Here is a 15,247-nt window from a genome sequence, read left to right as displayed (position 1 = left end):
TGGCCTTTTGCTCTCAGAGGATAACATTTATGTCTACAACATGTGAAATGGAAAATTGTGGAGTTATTTCAGATAATTCACAAAAAAAAGTTGCTTTTGATAGACTCTTGTTCATTTCTGGAAGTCTATTAGAGAACAAAGGTAGAGTGGTCAGAAACTTTGGAGTATCTCCACTCTAGCTGACCTGGAAGGATGTGGGTAACAGGATCCATAATAAGATCCTTAAGGAAGGACCCATAAGTGTGGATACACAGAAAATATTACAGTGGAAAGTAAAATTCACTCAACTTTTAGACTTTCAAATTAGAACATAAAAATATATCACTAACTCTACTAAAAAAGCTTTTCATCAGAATGCTTGGCATAATGTAAATATAATACCAATAATATTTTGCATAAAATACAAACACTCCTTGAGAGTAAGGAAATAAAAATATGGTCGATAAAAGCTAATCTATACATATGAGCCTAAATGGTGAGTCAAATAATTATTTGGTTGGTTTCATTAGAAATGCATCATTTCTCTTTAACAGTAAGAATCATGTACACTGGCCAAATTCTCATGAATTGATCACTGACATATCGACATTTAAATTCACTGGATGAAACACTGTAGTTTACAAAAAAATTTTGAGCCAGTGTAGTGATTCATCCTTACTTCTTAAACTTAGTCTAACATTAAATTGTTTAAGGTACTATCCATAAAAAAGATAGAACATTTTCTTCAGTAAATTAGACTTGGTATAAGTATAGTTCTTTTTATTTTCTAAATTGAAAGTATGGTGCCTGACATCAGATTATGTATCTTAGAAAGAAAGGTAAGAAAGAATCTAAGATAAATACTATAATTAAGAACTTGGCCACATAGATAGTAGTTTGACAAAATTAGTGCAGGTAACAAAGTGCATTTCTGAGCCTTTTTAAAAATGTAAGTTACCTTTCCAAGCTTCGCTATATCTCGATACAAGGACAAAGGCAGCGTAAAGGCAGCAGTAGAAAGCACAATAATGAAGTGGCGACCAATAAACAAGTTTTCAGGGTCAACTAAAACACAATAAATATTATAAAATCTTTAGAGGTGTGAGTTAACACACCAGTGATACAAATAGCCAAATATTTAAGTGCAAAAATGACTTAAATAACTTTCAATATTATCTAAATGACAAAGATTTTGAGTAAATAAATCTCATAAAACCACGTAAAAATAGAAATGATTCACAAAAATGTAAATACAAAATAACTTAAGGATGAACCTATAGTTCAAATAGTCTTATCTTTCAAATTATTTTAATATCCTTCTAATCAGTTTACCTGCTTCTACCCTTCTTTGTCTCCTTAGAGTATACTTTTAACCTAGAAGGTACAGAGATAGAGATCCTTCCCAAAAGCTAAAAACATGAAGTCACTCTTTGTCTAAAACTCTCTAATGGCAAATCCCTTCTATAGGAAGTAAGCTACATGAGGAGGAGGCATGTTCTGAGGCTTCTTTTCTTTTTTTTTTTTAACTTTTGTGTCCTAGAGAGACTTGAAAGTGGAGCTTGAAATTTCAAAAATCAAGCTTTAGATAAAAATATTCTATTTCTATACTTTTGTTGAGAAAGAAGTGGTTTCCCTGAAAAAAATAAGACAGAGGTAAATAGGGAAGTTCTCCAGAAGCTCTGATGAAACCAGTATACACTGCAGACTCTTGGCTATCCCAGTGACTTGATAAAATAATTGTGTGTGTGTTGTGGGGGAGGGGAGTGTATGTGCATGTGTGCCTATCATCAAATACAAGTAAAAGTTGTAAACATAAAATACAACATACTTACAAGGATTTATATATTTTTAAGGCTGTGCTAATCACAGTATTAACTTTGGGAGCTATGTATCTATTCCAAGGAAGATACCAGTGCTTAAATTTTTTAACGCATATTGAGTTCCTTCAAAGATCATATCATTATGTTTCTGAAATGTCCCCAGTGGTACCAAGTCTTTGTTCATTAATTTCTGCAAAACCAAGTCTTTGATCATTAATTTCTGCAAAGTCTAAAGTTTGTAGAATAAATGTGTGAGTGTGGTTACAAAAAAAGAAAAAAAAAAGAAAGAAAGAAAAATAAAGAAAGAAAAAAAATATTATGGGGAAAAAGTAAGCGAGATTAATTTTCCCATATGGCTAATAAACTAACTTATAGGAAAATTCTCAGATGCAATTTCAAAGTGGTATAAATGTGATACACACTGTAATAAAATAAGCATGAATATTTGCTTAACTCAGATATAACTAAACAATCATCATAAAGTTGTGAATCAAAACACTAAAACATGGGATCCTTGGGTGGCTCAGTGGTGTAGCGCCTGCCTTTGGCCCAGAGTGTGATCCTGGAGTCCCAGGATCGAGTCCCACATCAGGCTCCTGGCATGGAGCCTGCTTTTCTCTCTGCCTGTGTCTCTGCCTCTCTCTCTCTCTCTGTGTCTTTCATGAATAAGTAAATAAAATCTAAAAAAAAAAAAACCCACACTAAAACAGGAAGTTCAAGTTCTAGAAACCTTGAACTCAACTATTTATATATTTCTGGTGAGCATAATTTGAATTAAATTATTATTTTTTTTGAATTAAATTGTTTGTATATGTGTTTCTGTTTACCCCTTCAAATCATTTGCTTTGCCAATATGTTTGGTAGAAAATATAGATTTCCTTCACTGGGAAAATTCTAAGTCCTAGGAAAACACTGAAATAGAATGCTATGAATAGTAGAGAGGAGCCTAGTAACAAAGGATCTCTATTACCATAAAGGACATTTTAAAATAAGGATCTTATGATGAGATATATTATTTATGCTGATCTTCTAACAAAAATATACCTGAATAAGCATTTTAAGTGAAAATAAAGTGGGTGGGGGGCTGGGATGACTGGGTGACAGGCACTGAGGGGGGCACTTGATGGGATGAGCACTGGGTGTTATGCTATATGTTGGCAAATTGAACTCCAATAAAAAGAAATTTTTTAAAAAAAGTGATAAAAAGATTTTTCTAAATTAATAGATGCTACTTTGAAAAACTCAAACAAAAAAGGAAACAAAAAAAAATCTCATGAATCCTGCAATTAAAAGATAATCACAGTTAACATGCAATATATTTTTTCTTGTTTTTTTCCCTTAGTTGTTTATGAAAATAGAAATTTTACATAATTAAGTCAATATTTTATATATGGTGTTAAATTCTTTCCATTTTTCCTTAGCATTCTATCCACTCATGTGCTCTCCGTTTATGAAAACATGATTTGTAGTTGGGGGCTAGAACAGAAGCTGCTAAGAGCTAACAGTGTCAGGCAAGCCTATTAAATGCTAATCACTGTCTGTATTACCTCGGTCGTTTCACACAGTAATTCTATGAAGCAGGTGAAACTCTACTTCCTAATTTAGAGATGAAGAAACTAAAACTCAGAGAGGGCATTAACCTTGTCAAGGTCACACAGCAAGCAAGCATGGGTCTGTGATTTGATGGTCAAGTCTCCTGATTTTCATTCCCACTGAACTCTGTGAAAGAAGAGGTGCAATTTCTAGTTTTAGGTTTTGTTTTATTTTAGTTTGTGTGTCTCTAGAAGGAGTGATTCAGGGACTAAGAAGAAAGGTGTTTTTGTATCACTTTCAACTCTGATAACAACTATAGAGCAGCTAACTATGAGATGAGGATTGTGTGGCTTGGGTGAGAAGCTCTTCAGAACAAAAAGACTCATGATCTCTAAATTATTTAAATCACCATGATACGGTGAAAGGGTGAACGGAAGTGGTGTGGTGGTACATGTTGAAAAGGTCGGCTTGAAATGTTTGTAAAGGTTTTTCATAATCATGCCAAATGAAACAACCCAAATGTCCTTCCACTGGGTGATAGATAAACTGTTGCACATTCATATGATGGAATACTCCTCAGCAATTAAAAAAAAAGAGCAAACTACTGATACACCCCAAAAGTTGGATGGATCTCAAATGCACTATTCTAAATGAAGATTGCCAGACTTGAAAGGCTACATGCTATATGATGCCATTTATTTGGCATTCTGGGAAAAGCAAAACTAGAGAGAGGAATCAGATCAGTGGTTGCCAGAAGCTGGAGATTAGGAAGGGTTTGACTATATAGGGAAATAAGGAAAATTTGGGAGGGTGGGTGATGGACTTGTTCTGTATTTTGATTGTGGTTGTGGATATATGACTATATGCATCTGTCAGACTATACATTACAGAACTATACATTAAAAAGAGCTAATTTTATATATTAAATTATACCTTAACCCAAATAATAGAGAAAAAAGTTAGCTTGCTTATTTAAGAAATGGCATAGTAAAAAGCACATGAAAAATGTTACCACATGGAGTTGGTGATATGTAGCATAAGATATTTAGAATACAAAGTAGTCTATGAATAGCAATGATATCCTTTAAACATTTAAATATGAAATACACTATTTATAAAAGTAGAATAATACTTTAGAAGCAGAATGGATCCAGCTATTGTCAGATATTTGAAGCCATCCAACTCTTCCACTTGCCAATATTTTCCTTGTAAATTATTATGAACTACATTAACTATGAATAGTATATAAATACATTGACTCACCTCCTGGGATTCTTTGGAAAACTTTGCTCCAAGTGTCTCCAGTTATTATGTTGTAACTTATCATAGCTAAAAATGTAATTAAAACAATACAGTCACCAAGAAGCCATCACATGTTTCCTCTTGAACATTTTGATTTTTTTGGATATAACTATTTTTCTTCTCCAAGTTTTTATCTAAATTCTAGTTAGTCAACATACAGTGTAATATTAGTTTCAGGTGTAGAATTTAGGGATTCATCACTTACATACAACATCTGGTGCCCATCACAAGTGCCCTCTTTAACACCCATTAACTGTTTTGAAAGTAGTCAGTTATTCCCAAATAGTAGGCATAATCCTACTTATTTCAAGTATATATTGTAATTACAAATATGTATAATTTCAAAAATAACTGGACAGCATATATATGAGAATATAAGTTTCCATTACAAAAACATTTTCACTTCACAAATTGATTCTTTCCAGAATAATTTTAAATGAGTTTCCATAGTCACTTAAAATGTGATTTGTTTTGTTACAAAAGTTCAGTTTCCACATATTTTCAGGAATACATGCATTTCTCATAGTGAGAAACAATAAGAGAAAATTGTGAAGCCTCCCAAATATCCCCTCATTTGAAAAAGTAAGATTTTGGGGAAATATATTCGTAGCCTTCCATGGAGACATAAGGAACTAATGGTTTGAACAACAGCTGCTGTATTACTTACTGATTTTAAAAATAATGTCAATTCGGTCATTGGTGAATGTTTACCTAACAATTTGCCTAAGAAGTGCTAGGGGACATGTTCATCATTATGGTATAGCTTTTAAATTGCATGTTGGCCTTGTACATGGCTTCCACAAACCCTTAGATTTAAAAAAATATATATATTTCAGCCTTACAAGAAATCTATTATTTCACCTATTCACTTTTAATCTCCTATTAAACCACCTTCTTCAGAAATATTTGTGTGTTTATAAAAGTCACGCTATTCATTTTCACATTCAACTTACCTATAAAAGGGTACAAAAACTGAAGAACAGAGAGGAGGAGATATCCTGGAAAGCCAAAGGTCTTATTGACCAAAGACTGGTAAGTGTCTGTTCCAGAAAGGGCCCCTCCTTTTATCAATAAAACAAGGGAAAAGTCTGTGGCAAAAACAGTGATTAAACAAACATCAGATTACATTTAATACAATTATTTTTTTTTGTTTTTTGATTTAAAGAAAAAGAAACTTTGAAGGGTTTAATGCTACAATAAATTGGCATGGCAAGGCTTACTTTCTTTTCATAAAACATTACCTTTCATGAAACAGTACTGTTTCCAGTTATATATTTTTCAATTCAGATGCAAATACACTTAACGTATCTGTGCAATGAACTGGACAGAAGAGGGTGCGCAGACTAGAGTCAAAGCATCAGTTTCCCATTTTACTTTCATAACCTAACCAGTGTAACGACTATTAACAGGATGCAGCTCAGCTGTCCAAGCAGCAGAATGTAGGTAATCAAATATTTCATAGACATTCAATGTGTGAAAACCAAGAATGAAAAATGATGAAGCAATCAGAAAAAAATACATTGAGGAGAATCAGATCATTTGTTTTATAACAAAGTAGAACTAGTAACTTTGTATTATGGTTAGGAGACAACTCCAAGAATTTTTTTAACTTACCTTTTAAAGACTCAAGCTCTAATTTTACAGTTGGAATTGAAGACACAAATATACATAAATTATATAATTAAAAGTTAATCTCTCCCTTTTTTTTTCACTTAACTCAATGTTTTTTGAGCACTTAATGAATGACACTGAAGTTGTACTGGGTACACAGCTATGCACAGAGAGTGATTCTTATTTTTTCTCTTCTCTCGCTCATGCTTCCACCACAGTTGATTTTTTACTCCTTTAAATAATTTGGAGATGCACTCAAATACAAAGAAGAAAATAGAAATCATTGCAATATGCTTTCCACCTTGATTCCTCCCACATCACTGAATCTTCTTTGAACAAATTCACCAATGAGCTCCAAGTTGATAAATCCAATTGATACCTCCTAAATCTTAATCTAACAAACATTTTATCTTGTAGATCACATAGACATCTTCATTTTAAATGTCCAAATTCTAATTTACATAAATATGTAAATTCAGGAACCTGGTTCTCCAACTATATTTTTCCAAACTGTGAGTAGTACCAACAGAAATTTGAGCATCACCCTAGATTTCTCATTATCCATCACCTGCTACATTCTTTCAGTCACCAAATACATTAACTATTGCATTATAAATTATTCATTGGTATCCCCTCATTTCTAATCTCTAATCTACTTTATTTTAGGGTTTTAACTTGTTTAAGCTTCACAACAAGTCTAAGTGAAATTACTACCTCAAGTCTCCCTTTAATAGATGAGAAAAGTGAGTCACAGAAGGTTAAACAAATAACTGAACTTAACAGAGCTAGAAGGGAAGAGTTGGGACTCAGATCCTGGTTGTCTGGCTCCAAAATCCATGTACTTAACTTTCATCTCTGTTGCCAGTAACCATGGACATTAGCCAATGGCTTAACCTGTTAAAGTCTCAATTTCCTTCTCCATAAAATTAGAACATGAATACCTACTTCATGGAGTTGGAAGGATTAAGTGCAGTGGTTGCATCATGCTCAGCACCAAACCAGTCCTCAGGAAGTGGTAATGATTATCATTACGTGGGAGCCTTCATAAATGCCTCTCTGTAAACCTCTGACTTCCTCTCTTTCCACTTAGAAACATCAACCCTATGCTTTAGCAGATGGAATCACTCACACAATTCCCTTTTGCATCTCCACATTTCCATCTGCTTAGAGTACCCTTCCATTTTCTTTGCTCACTCATAAACAGTCAGTGGAGGTGTCTCTTAGCCCCAAAATATGCCTTCTCTTTTGAAACTAGGTTAAATGCCAATATCCCTCTCATCTCGCACATATTTTTATTATGGTATTTTCCATAAAGTATTATTATTCTGTTTTTGTCTGCCTGACACTACATTGTGAGCTTCATACAGGCAGGAATAATGTTCTTCATTCATATAATGACAGCAGTGTCACTAAATATTTGTTGAATGAATCAATATAGCAGGATGGCTAGATGTCTACATATCTGATTAAAATTTAACATGATAAACGGCCTAGCAAGTATATTTTAAAAATACTTTGCAAGCACAAAGAACATGGCAATTAATTATATTGCCTTTTTTAAAACCATGACGAGCTTCGCAGAGGAGTTAAGTAGGCCTTGGATATAGGATTTCATCAGGTAGAGAAGAAAAGGAATGTCAAGGAGGGAGACTACCCAAGGGAAGGCAGCATGAAAGCACATTCTACTGGGCATAGAATAGTCCAGAAGGCTAAAACATATCTTCAACACATAGCAGTGTTGGTGACAATGTGATAGAGAGTCTAGATTAGTTGGAGATAAAACTAAAACTTCACACTGTGGCTGAGCTATGAAGGAATTGGAATGCAATAATTTTTTTTTTCTGTTGTCATTATACAGTCTTAGAATGCCTTGATTGGAAACCTGAGAGAGACCAAAATGAGGTTTTGTTTTGTTTTTAAAGACAGAGAGAAAGAGGCAGAGACACAGGCAGAGGGAGAAGCGGGCTCCCTGTGGGGAACCTGATGTGGAACTCGATCCTGGGACTCCAGGATCATGCTGAAGGTAGATGCTCAACCACTGAGCCACCCAGGTGTCCCCCAAACTGAGGTTTTATGAAGGTAGTTCTTCAGCAATATGGAAGACTCATCAGGAAATGGACAGATGCTAAAGGCAGGAAAACTCAACAGCAACTTATTGACCAAGGAAGAGGAAGAATGAGGACCTCAATCACAGAGAGTAGGTGATCAGTTTCATAGATGTTGTGAAGTTTTGGTGAAGAACTATATGCTTGGGATGAGAATGCTGATTTTTATAAAAGTTCAAAATCCATTGCTTAAAGTAAACAATTTATTAAGAATTTAGTCTATATATATATATATAAAGAATTTATAATAAATGTGTTTTTCTACTTATAAAGTACAAGCTATAAGTATATATCTTAAGAGCTTTAGGTATCTGAAATATCAGGGCAACCCTAGTGGCTCAGCAGTTTAGCGCCGCCTTCAGCCCAGGGTGTGATCCTGGATACCCAGGATTGAGTCCCACATCGGGCTCCCTGTATGGAGCCTGCTTCTCCCTCTGCCTCTCTCTCTCTGTGTCTGTCATGAATAAATAAATAAAATCTTTATTTAAAAAAGGAATCTGAAGTATCAATCACTATAACATTTTGTCCACTTTATTTTTTTTAAAGATTTTATTTATTTATTCATGAGAGACACAGAGAAAGAGAGAGAAGCAGAGACACAGGCAGAGGGAGAAGCAGGTCCCCTGCAGGAGCCCGACAGGACTCGATCCCAGGACTCCAGGATCACGTCCTGAGCTGAAGGCAGATGCTCAACCGCTGAGCCACCCAGGCGTCCCATTTGTTCACTTTAAATATATGGCATGCAAATTTTAGATAAATCCATGAATGAGTCCATGTCATTCAACATAAAAATTTTCTTTTAAATCAGTATGTGTGTTTGAACAATAAAAATTATTATACTCTAATCAACAAATATGAAAATCTTAAAGCAAATTAAGAGAAAACATTTGTTGTGAATAATTTGTTCTTATTCTCCAACATGTCAAAACCATGAAAACTGAACTTAGAAAAACTACTGCTGAGCTGGACATATCTCATTAGAGGCCTTAAAAAGACAAAAGAACAATCACAGAGAAAAACCATTGTGTAATTGCAGTGTCATTTAAAGAAAAATTCAATACTATACCCTAATTGCAGATTTTCCTCTTAAAAGCCTAATTAAGAAATAAGATGAATTATAGTCTATAAATTTTTTTGCTTCTGTGTGGTCATCCTTTATTCATCAAAGTTGCTTAAAATTTTGATCATGCAACTGAACTAACAAGAGTAACTAATTTCTACCGATTAATAAATTAGCAAAATACAACTTTGCAAAAGGCTGCTCACTCTCATTGCATAAGTTCATGCATAATATTGAGAAAGCTATTTATATTATTTCATATTTACCTCTGTATAATGTGACTTGGCTTTAGTAAACTGTTAATTCACCTGGAGTATTTAATTCTTTGGTGATACATATTTTTAAATTTTCTTCTATCTACTGGTTTACTGTGTACATAAATGTTTACAATGTACTTAAATAAGTCGTGGTTATTATGCCTGGGTGGAAATTAATTATAGTCAGTGCTGACTGACTAGGAAACAGGAAATTAAAAAGGACAAGGGTAATCCTTGAATGGGTTTTTTTAGTGTGATGAATGTTCTCAGGAATAGAGTGCAATTTTTAAACACCAACAACCCTGAAGAAGCCCAGTGTTACAGGTCCCGCGTTACTAAGTTATGGGTCTTAAGCTAAGTTATGGGTCTTAAGCTACAAAGTAAGAGCTGTAGAAGCTCAAAGCCCCATAGGTTTGGGGAGAATAGTCCGTAAGAGGAAAGAAGGGAGCAAGGCCGTCCAGTGCTTCTGCAGCTCTGACTTTGGAATCTATAGCATGCTTTACTCTCTTCCTCAGCCTGAGGGAAACAAATGGCAGTTACAGGCTGATCTTGGAAAACTGAGATTTTATGAGGCCACAGCATCTAGCTCAGGGTCTCCAGAAGCAGAGCTGGGTCAGAGATTCTTAGGCAGGGGACTTGAGGGAGTGCTCTCAGGAGAATGGGGATAGGGCAGGGGAAATAGTTCAGCACCGAGGTGGCCTCAGGTGGAGACTAGCTGCACCTGCAACACGCACTGGCCTCTCCTGGGGGGTGGGAAGGGGAGTGGCGGTGAAGGTGTGTATGTGTGGGCCGGGGACACGCAGCTTTTGTGTTTCTTTTTCTTTTTTTAAGATTTTATTTATTTATTCATGAGATACAGAGGAAGAGGCAGAGACACAGGCAGAGGGAGAAGCAGGCTCCATGCAGGGAGCCCGATGTGGGACTCGATCCCAGGACCCCAGGATCACGCCCTGAGCCAAAGGCAGAGGCTCAACTGCTAAGCCACCCAGGCGTTGTCTATCAGTCAGTCATTGGCTGCGGACTGTGGGGAAATGGTGACTGGACATCATAACCTTACAGGAAGGTGGTGCCATTGAGAGCCAGGTCAATGGTTTGACAACAAGGTTGAGGTGTTTGCAGTCCCTGGAAAAAAGGCATCTAAGTGACCACACATAGTAGTCACCATAAAAACCACCACTGCAGGTGCTCTTTGTGATCACTGCCTTTTTCACGGTGATCCTAAGGTAGAGGAAGGACCCTGTGATTGTCTTGAGGTGAGGTGGTGGGGTGACTTCCCACCAGGGAAGAGACCCGCAGGAAGAGGAGGTGATTAGGGGTTGTAAAGCGCACTCAGATGGAGGAGTGGCAAAAGGTGAGTGTGAATGAACACTACATGACAAGGGGGGAAGCAGAAGAGACGTGATAGAGAAGGAAGGGCTGATGTCTGTATTTTCAAAGTAGTGTCTTTCAGCCCTCATCAGCCTTTAAGATGGCTCCCCCACCTACCACTCTGCATAAGGTGTAAAAGGCACATGAAAAGGATTTAGGCTTGGTAATATATGATGCTTTTCTAATCTGTTCCGAATATTAGCAGGAAAAGTAAATCTCAGACATAAATGTCTAAATTCTTTAGGAGTATTTGATGCACTTCCTAATTAGGAGATTCAGTTATTTTGTGTGTGTGTGTGTGTGTGTGTGTGTGTAATCATCATTGCACTACTTAAGTTGCAGGAAAACGCAATCACATAGTATTTTACCTGTAACATATGAAACACCAAATAAAAGCAATATTCCCAGAGGAAGGCCGGCTTGCTTCATTGAATAAGGTAATCCTGGGAAAATATAAAATGCCCCACCCATTACATTAATAAAACATCTAGAAATATGGAGGCTTTCTCCCAATTCCTGTATATAACAGGCTAAGTAAATTGACATATTCATAGCACATGGTTGTAAACAGTGCATACGGCTACTCAAATGTTAGCATTTCAATACTATTTCAGAATAAAATGCAAGCTAAGGACACATCAAGAGAGCAAGTTTATGAGGTGATGGAATAGGAATAAGAAAGCGACAATGAAAAACAGATGCCAGTTCACACAAATAATGTTCGCTTCACAGTGAGGGGGGAATATGACCTTGAATATATAGAAAGTAATGACCAAGAGCTTTCCTTACAAGCTAGCTGGGAAAGCAAAGAGGGTAATAAGAGCACACAAAAGGGTTATGGGATATGAAGAAGGACTGACTCTGGAATCGAAGTAGGTAACTAGGAGAGAAAAATGAGAAGGAAAGAGTATTTTGTATCATTTATTATTTTTTATTTTTTTAAATTTTACTTATTCATTTGAGAGAGAGAGAGAGAGAGAGAGAGAGAGAGCGCTCAGGGGCAGGGGGAGGACTGGGGGAAGAGGGAGAAGCTGGGCAGGGATTCCCCATGTGGGGCTCCATCCCAGGACCCTGAGATCATGACCTGAGCCGAAGGCAGACGCTTAACCGACTGAGCCACATAGGTGCACCATAAGTATTTTTTTATAAAGCTGAAGGGGTATATAGATGTATTTCTTATGAAATGGTCAATTTTATATTAAGGGCAAGAAAATATTTAAGCTAAAACATATTTAAACTATATCCATTCAGAATTTTTATTCTCTAGAAATGTTTCCCTTAAAAACTCTGCTGAACATAATTAAGAGGTACTTTGTATGTTGCTGACATGAATTAGCTTAAAGTGTTCACATGGGGAATGAACTCTGGAATTTTGCCAAGGAGAGCACCCACACCTCCCTGGTTCATGGGGGCAGAAATTCAAGCAAGTCTTTGCCCCTACTTGGTTACCTGGCCTCACATACTTCTATCTTACGTGCCATTAAAGAGAACTGCCTATTATTTGGAAACAACATCAGGAAACACATCAGCTTGCAAAAGGTGAAAAAAGTAATGCAATTCCAATAAATAATCAATGACGACTAACTAAAATGCAAAGCTTTACAGGAAAAGGTAGTGTTCTCAATGAATAGGGCAGGATGTTGTTTTTGTCCTTTCTTTTTCTTAAATTGGATGTTTTCAAAAAAAAAAAAAAAAGAATAATTAGGGCAGCCTGGGTGGCTCAGCGGTTTAACGCCAACTTCTGCCCAGGGTGTGATCCTGGGGTCCCAGGATCGAGTCCCACATTGGGCTCCCCGCATGGAGCCTGCTTCTCACTCTGCCTGTCTCTGCCTCTCTCTGTGTGTCTCTCATGAATAAATAAATAAAATCTTAAAAAAAAAGAATAATTAGGGGTGCCTGAGTTGTTCAGTCACTTAAATGTCTGGCTTCAGCTCAGGTCATGATCCCAGGGTGCTGGTGTCAAGCCCTGCATCAGGCTCCCTGTGCAGCTGCTTCTCCCTCTTCCTCTGCAGCTCCCCCTGCTTCTGCTGTCTCTCAAATAAGTAAATAAAATCTAAAAAACAAAAAAAAAAAGAATAATTAGCACTGAAAAAATAATTGCCTTAATTATGATAATGCAACACACTTAATTTTGTCAGAACTTTCCCCTTGCTTCACATTGAGAAAATATGAGCTACTCATTTCTTTCAATTCTGATTATATGGCTCCTTTGTTAAGATAAATTTATATTTTTTCATTTTTCACCAATATCTACTTATTGACTAAATGACACTTAAAATTAATATATCAGAGTAAGTTTGTACTTAAAAATTAAAACTATAGATAGGTAAGGAAATACTGTATGATTTAATTTTCCATAAGATTGTTATGTTTTTAGATTACACTTATGTACCTCCAATATTTCCAAATATCTGGAGATTTATACTCTAAAAGGTCATAGAAAGGTGGTTCAGGTAATGGTGGACACTTCAGCAAGAGGGAAAAGTACATTAGGTAGCATTATCAATTGACCACCTAGCCTATAAAAATAAATCCAGCATATCCCATAGGCAGTTCCACTTTAACCTACCACATGTGGAGGATGCTCTCAAATGAGGAAAAAGAATGAATCACATCCCCACCTTTTGCATGAAAGACACTGTTGTGATGCACATTGTTACGATTGGGGGGGGGGGAGAAGGTTTAATGAGGAAAAAATAATCAATTTTATTATTTAAGATTTTTTACTTAAAAATAATCAGTGACTAGTAGCAACATGGTAAGTCTTAAATTTCATCTTTTCACTTAAAATCTAAAACAAAACAGCACTTACCGATCATACCAGATCCTATAATCGAGTTGACAACATTAAAAACAGCCGTGCACTGACGACAAGCTTTCCCTTTGTGCTCATGTTCAGAAATGAGAGCTTCTCTGTCATCTAGGTGGCTCTGGTTTTAACATATAAAATGGCAATTACATATACTCAATTAAATGGTCAAAAAAATCAGAAAGTGTCAGACAAATCTAGAGTGGAGGACACCCCCTGGACGTTAGCAGTAATCATCGGCAATGACGAGGGCGACAGGGAATGATTCAGCGGCGCCGCACCCCATGCAGGCGGGTGTCCCAGCCTCGGCGGCGCCCGAACCAGGCCAGCGGCGGGGATCGCGAGTCCCGGGTCCGCCGGGGAGCCTGGGGCACAGGGGGTCCTCTAGGGAGCCTGGGGCACAGGGGTCCGCTGGGGAGCCTGGGGCACAGGGGGTCCTCTAGGGAGCCTGGGGCACAGGGGGTCCGCTGGGGAGCCTGGGGCACAGGGGGTCCTCTAGGGAGCCTGGGGCACAGGGGGTCCGCTGGGGAGCCTGGGGCACAGGGGGTCCTCTAGGGAGCCTGGGGCACAGGGGGTCCTCTAGGGAGCCTGGGGCACAGGGGGTCCTCTAGGGAGCCTGGGGCACAGGGGGTCCGCTGGGGAGCCTGGGGTACACGGGGTCCTCTAGGGAGCCTGGGGCACAGGGGGTCCTCTAGGGAGCCTGGGGCACAGGGGGTCCGCTGGGGAGCCTGGGGCACAGGGGGTCCTCTAGGGAGCCTGGGGCACAGGGGGTCCTCTAGGGAGCCTGGGGCACAGGGGTCCGCTGGGGAGCCTGGGGCACAGGGGGTCCGCTGGGGAGCCTGGGGCACAGGGGGTCCTCTAGGGAGCCTGGGGCACAGGGGGTCCGCTGGGGAGCCTGGGGCACACGGGGTCCTCTAGGGAGCCTGGGGCACAGGGGGTCCTCTGGGGAGCCTGGGGCACAGGGGGTCCTCTAGGGAGCCTGGGGCACAGGGGGTCCGCTGGGGAGCCTGGGGCACAGGGGGTCCGCTGGGGAGCCTGGGGCACAGGGGGTCCTCTAGGGAGCCTGGGGCACAGGGGGTCCTCTGGGGAGCCTGGGGCACAGGGGGTCCGCTGGGGAGCCTGGGGCACAGGGGGTCCGCTGGGAGCCTGGGGCACAGGGGGTCCTCTAGGGAGCCTGGGGCACAGGGGGTCCGCTGGGGAGCCTGGGGCACACGGGGTCCTCTAGGGAGCCTGGGGCACAGGGGGTCCTCTGGGGAGCCTGGGGCACAGGGGGTCCGCTGGGGAGCCTGGGGCACAGGGGGTCCTCTAGGGAGCCTGGGGCACAGGGGGTCCTCTGGGGAGCCTGGGGCACAGGGGGTCCGCTGGGGAGCCTGGGGCACAGGGGGTCCTCTAGGGAGCCTGGG

The 15,247-nt window shown here is 39.0% G+C and overlaps 1 protein-coding gene across 1 annotated transcript in view; it reads right to left on the bottom strand.

The window, feature by feature from the left end:
- The window catches only part of SLC38A11 (solute carrier family 38 member 11), a 52,310-nt gene extending 38,392 nt beyond the window's left edge, over positions 1-13,918 (bottom strand). Inside the window, exons 1-4 of the mRNA XM_055307738.1 lie at positions 13,848-13,918; positions 5,588-5,722; positions 4,596-4,661; positions 938-1,044 (exon numbers count right to left, since the gene is read on the bottom strand). Of these exons, the coding sequence (XP_055163713.1) occupies positions 938-1,044; positions 4,596-4,661; positions 5,588-5,722; positions 13,848-13,854 (315 nt within the window). The 5' untranslated portion in view covers positions 13,855-13,918. The remainder of the gene's footprint in view (positions 1-937; positions 1,045-4,595; positions 4,662-5,587; positions 5,723-13,847) is intronic.
- Between the last annotated feature and the right edge of the window lie 1,329 nt (positions 13,919-15,247).

The sequence above is a fragment of the Nyctereutes procyonoides genome, unplaced genomic scaffold (genome assembly GCF_905146905.1).
Source record: "Nyctereutes procyonoides isolate TBG_1078 unplaced genomic scaffold, NYPRO_anot_genome, whole genome shotgun sequence".
Classification (NCBI taxonomy): domain Eukaryota; kingdom Metazoa; phylum Chordata; class Mammalia; order Carnivora; family Canidae; genus Nyctereutes; species Nyctereutes procyonoides.
The sequence above is the reverse complement of the archived record's forward strand: the minus strand, read 5'-3'. Positions and strand labels throughout refer to the sequence as shown.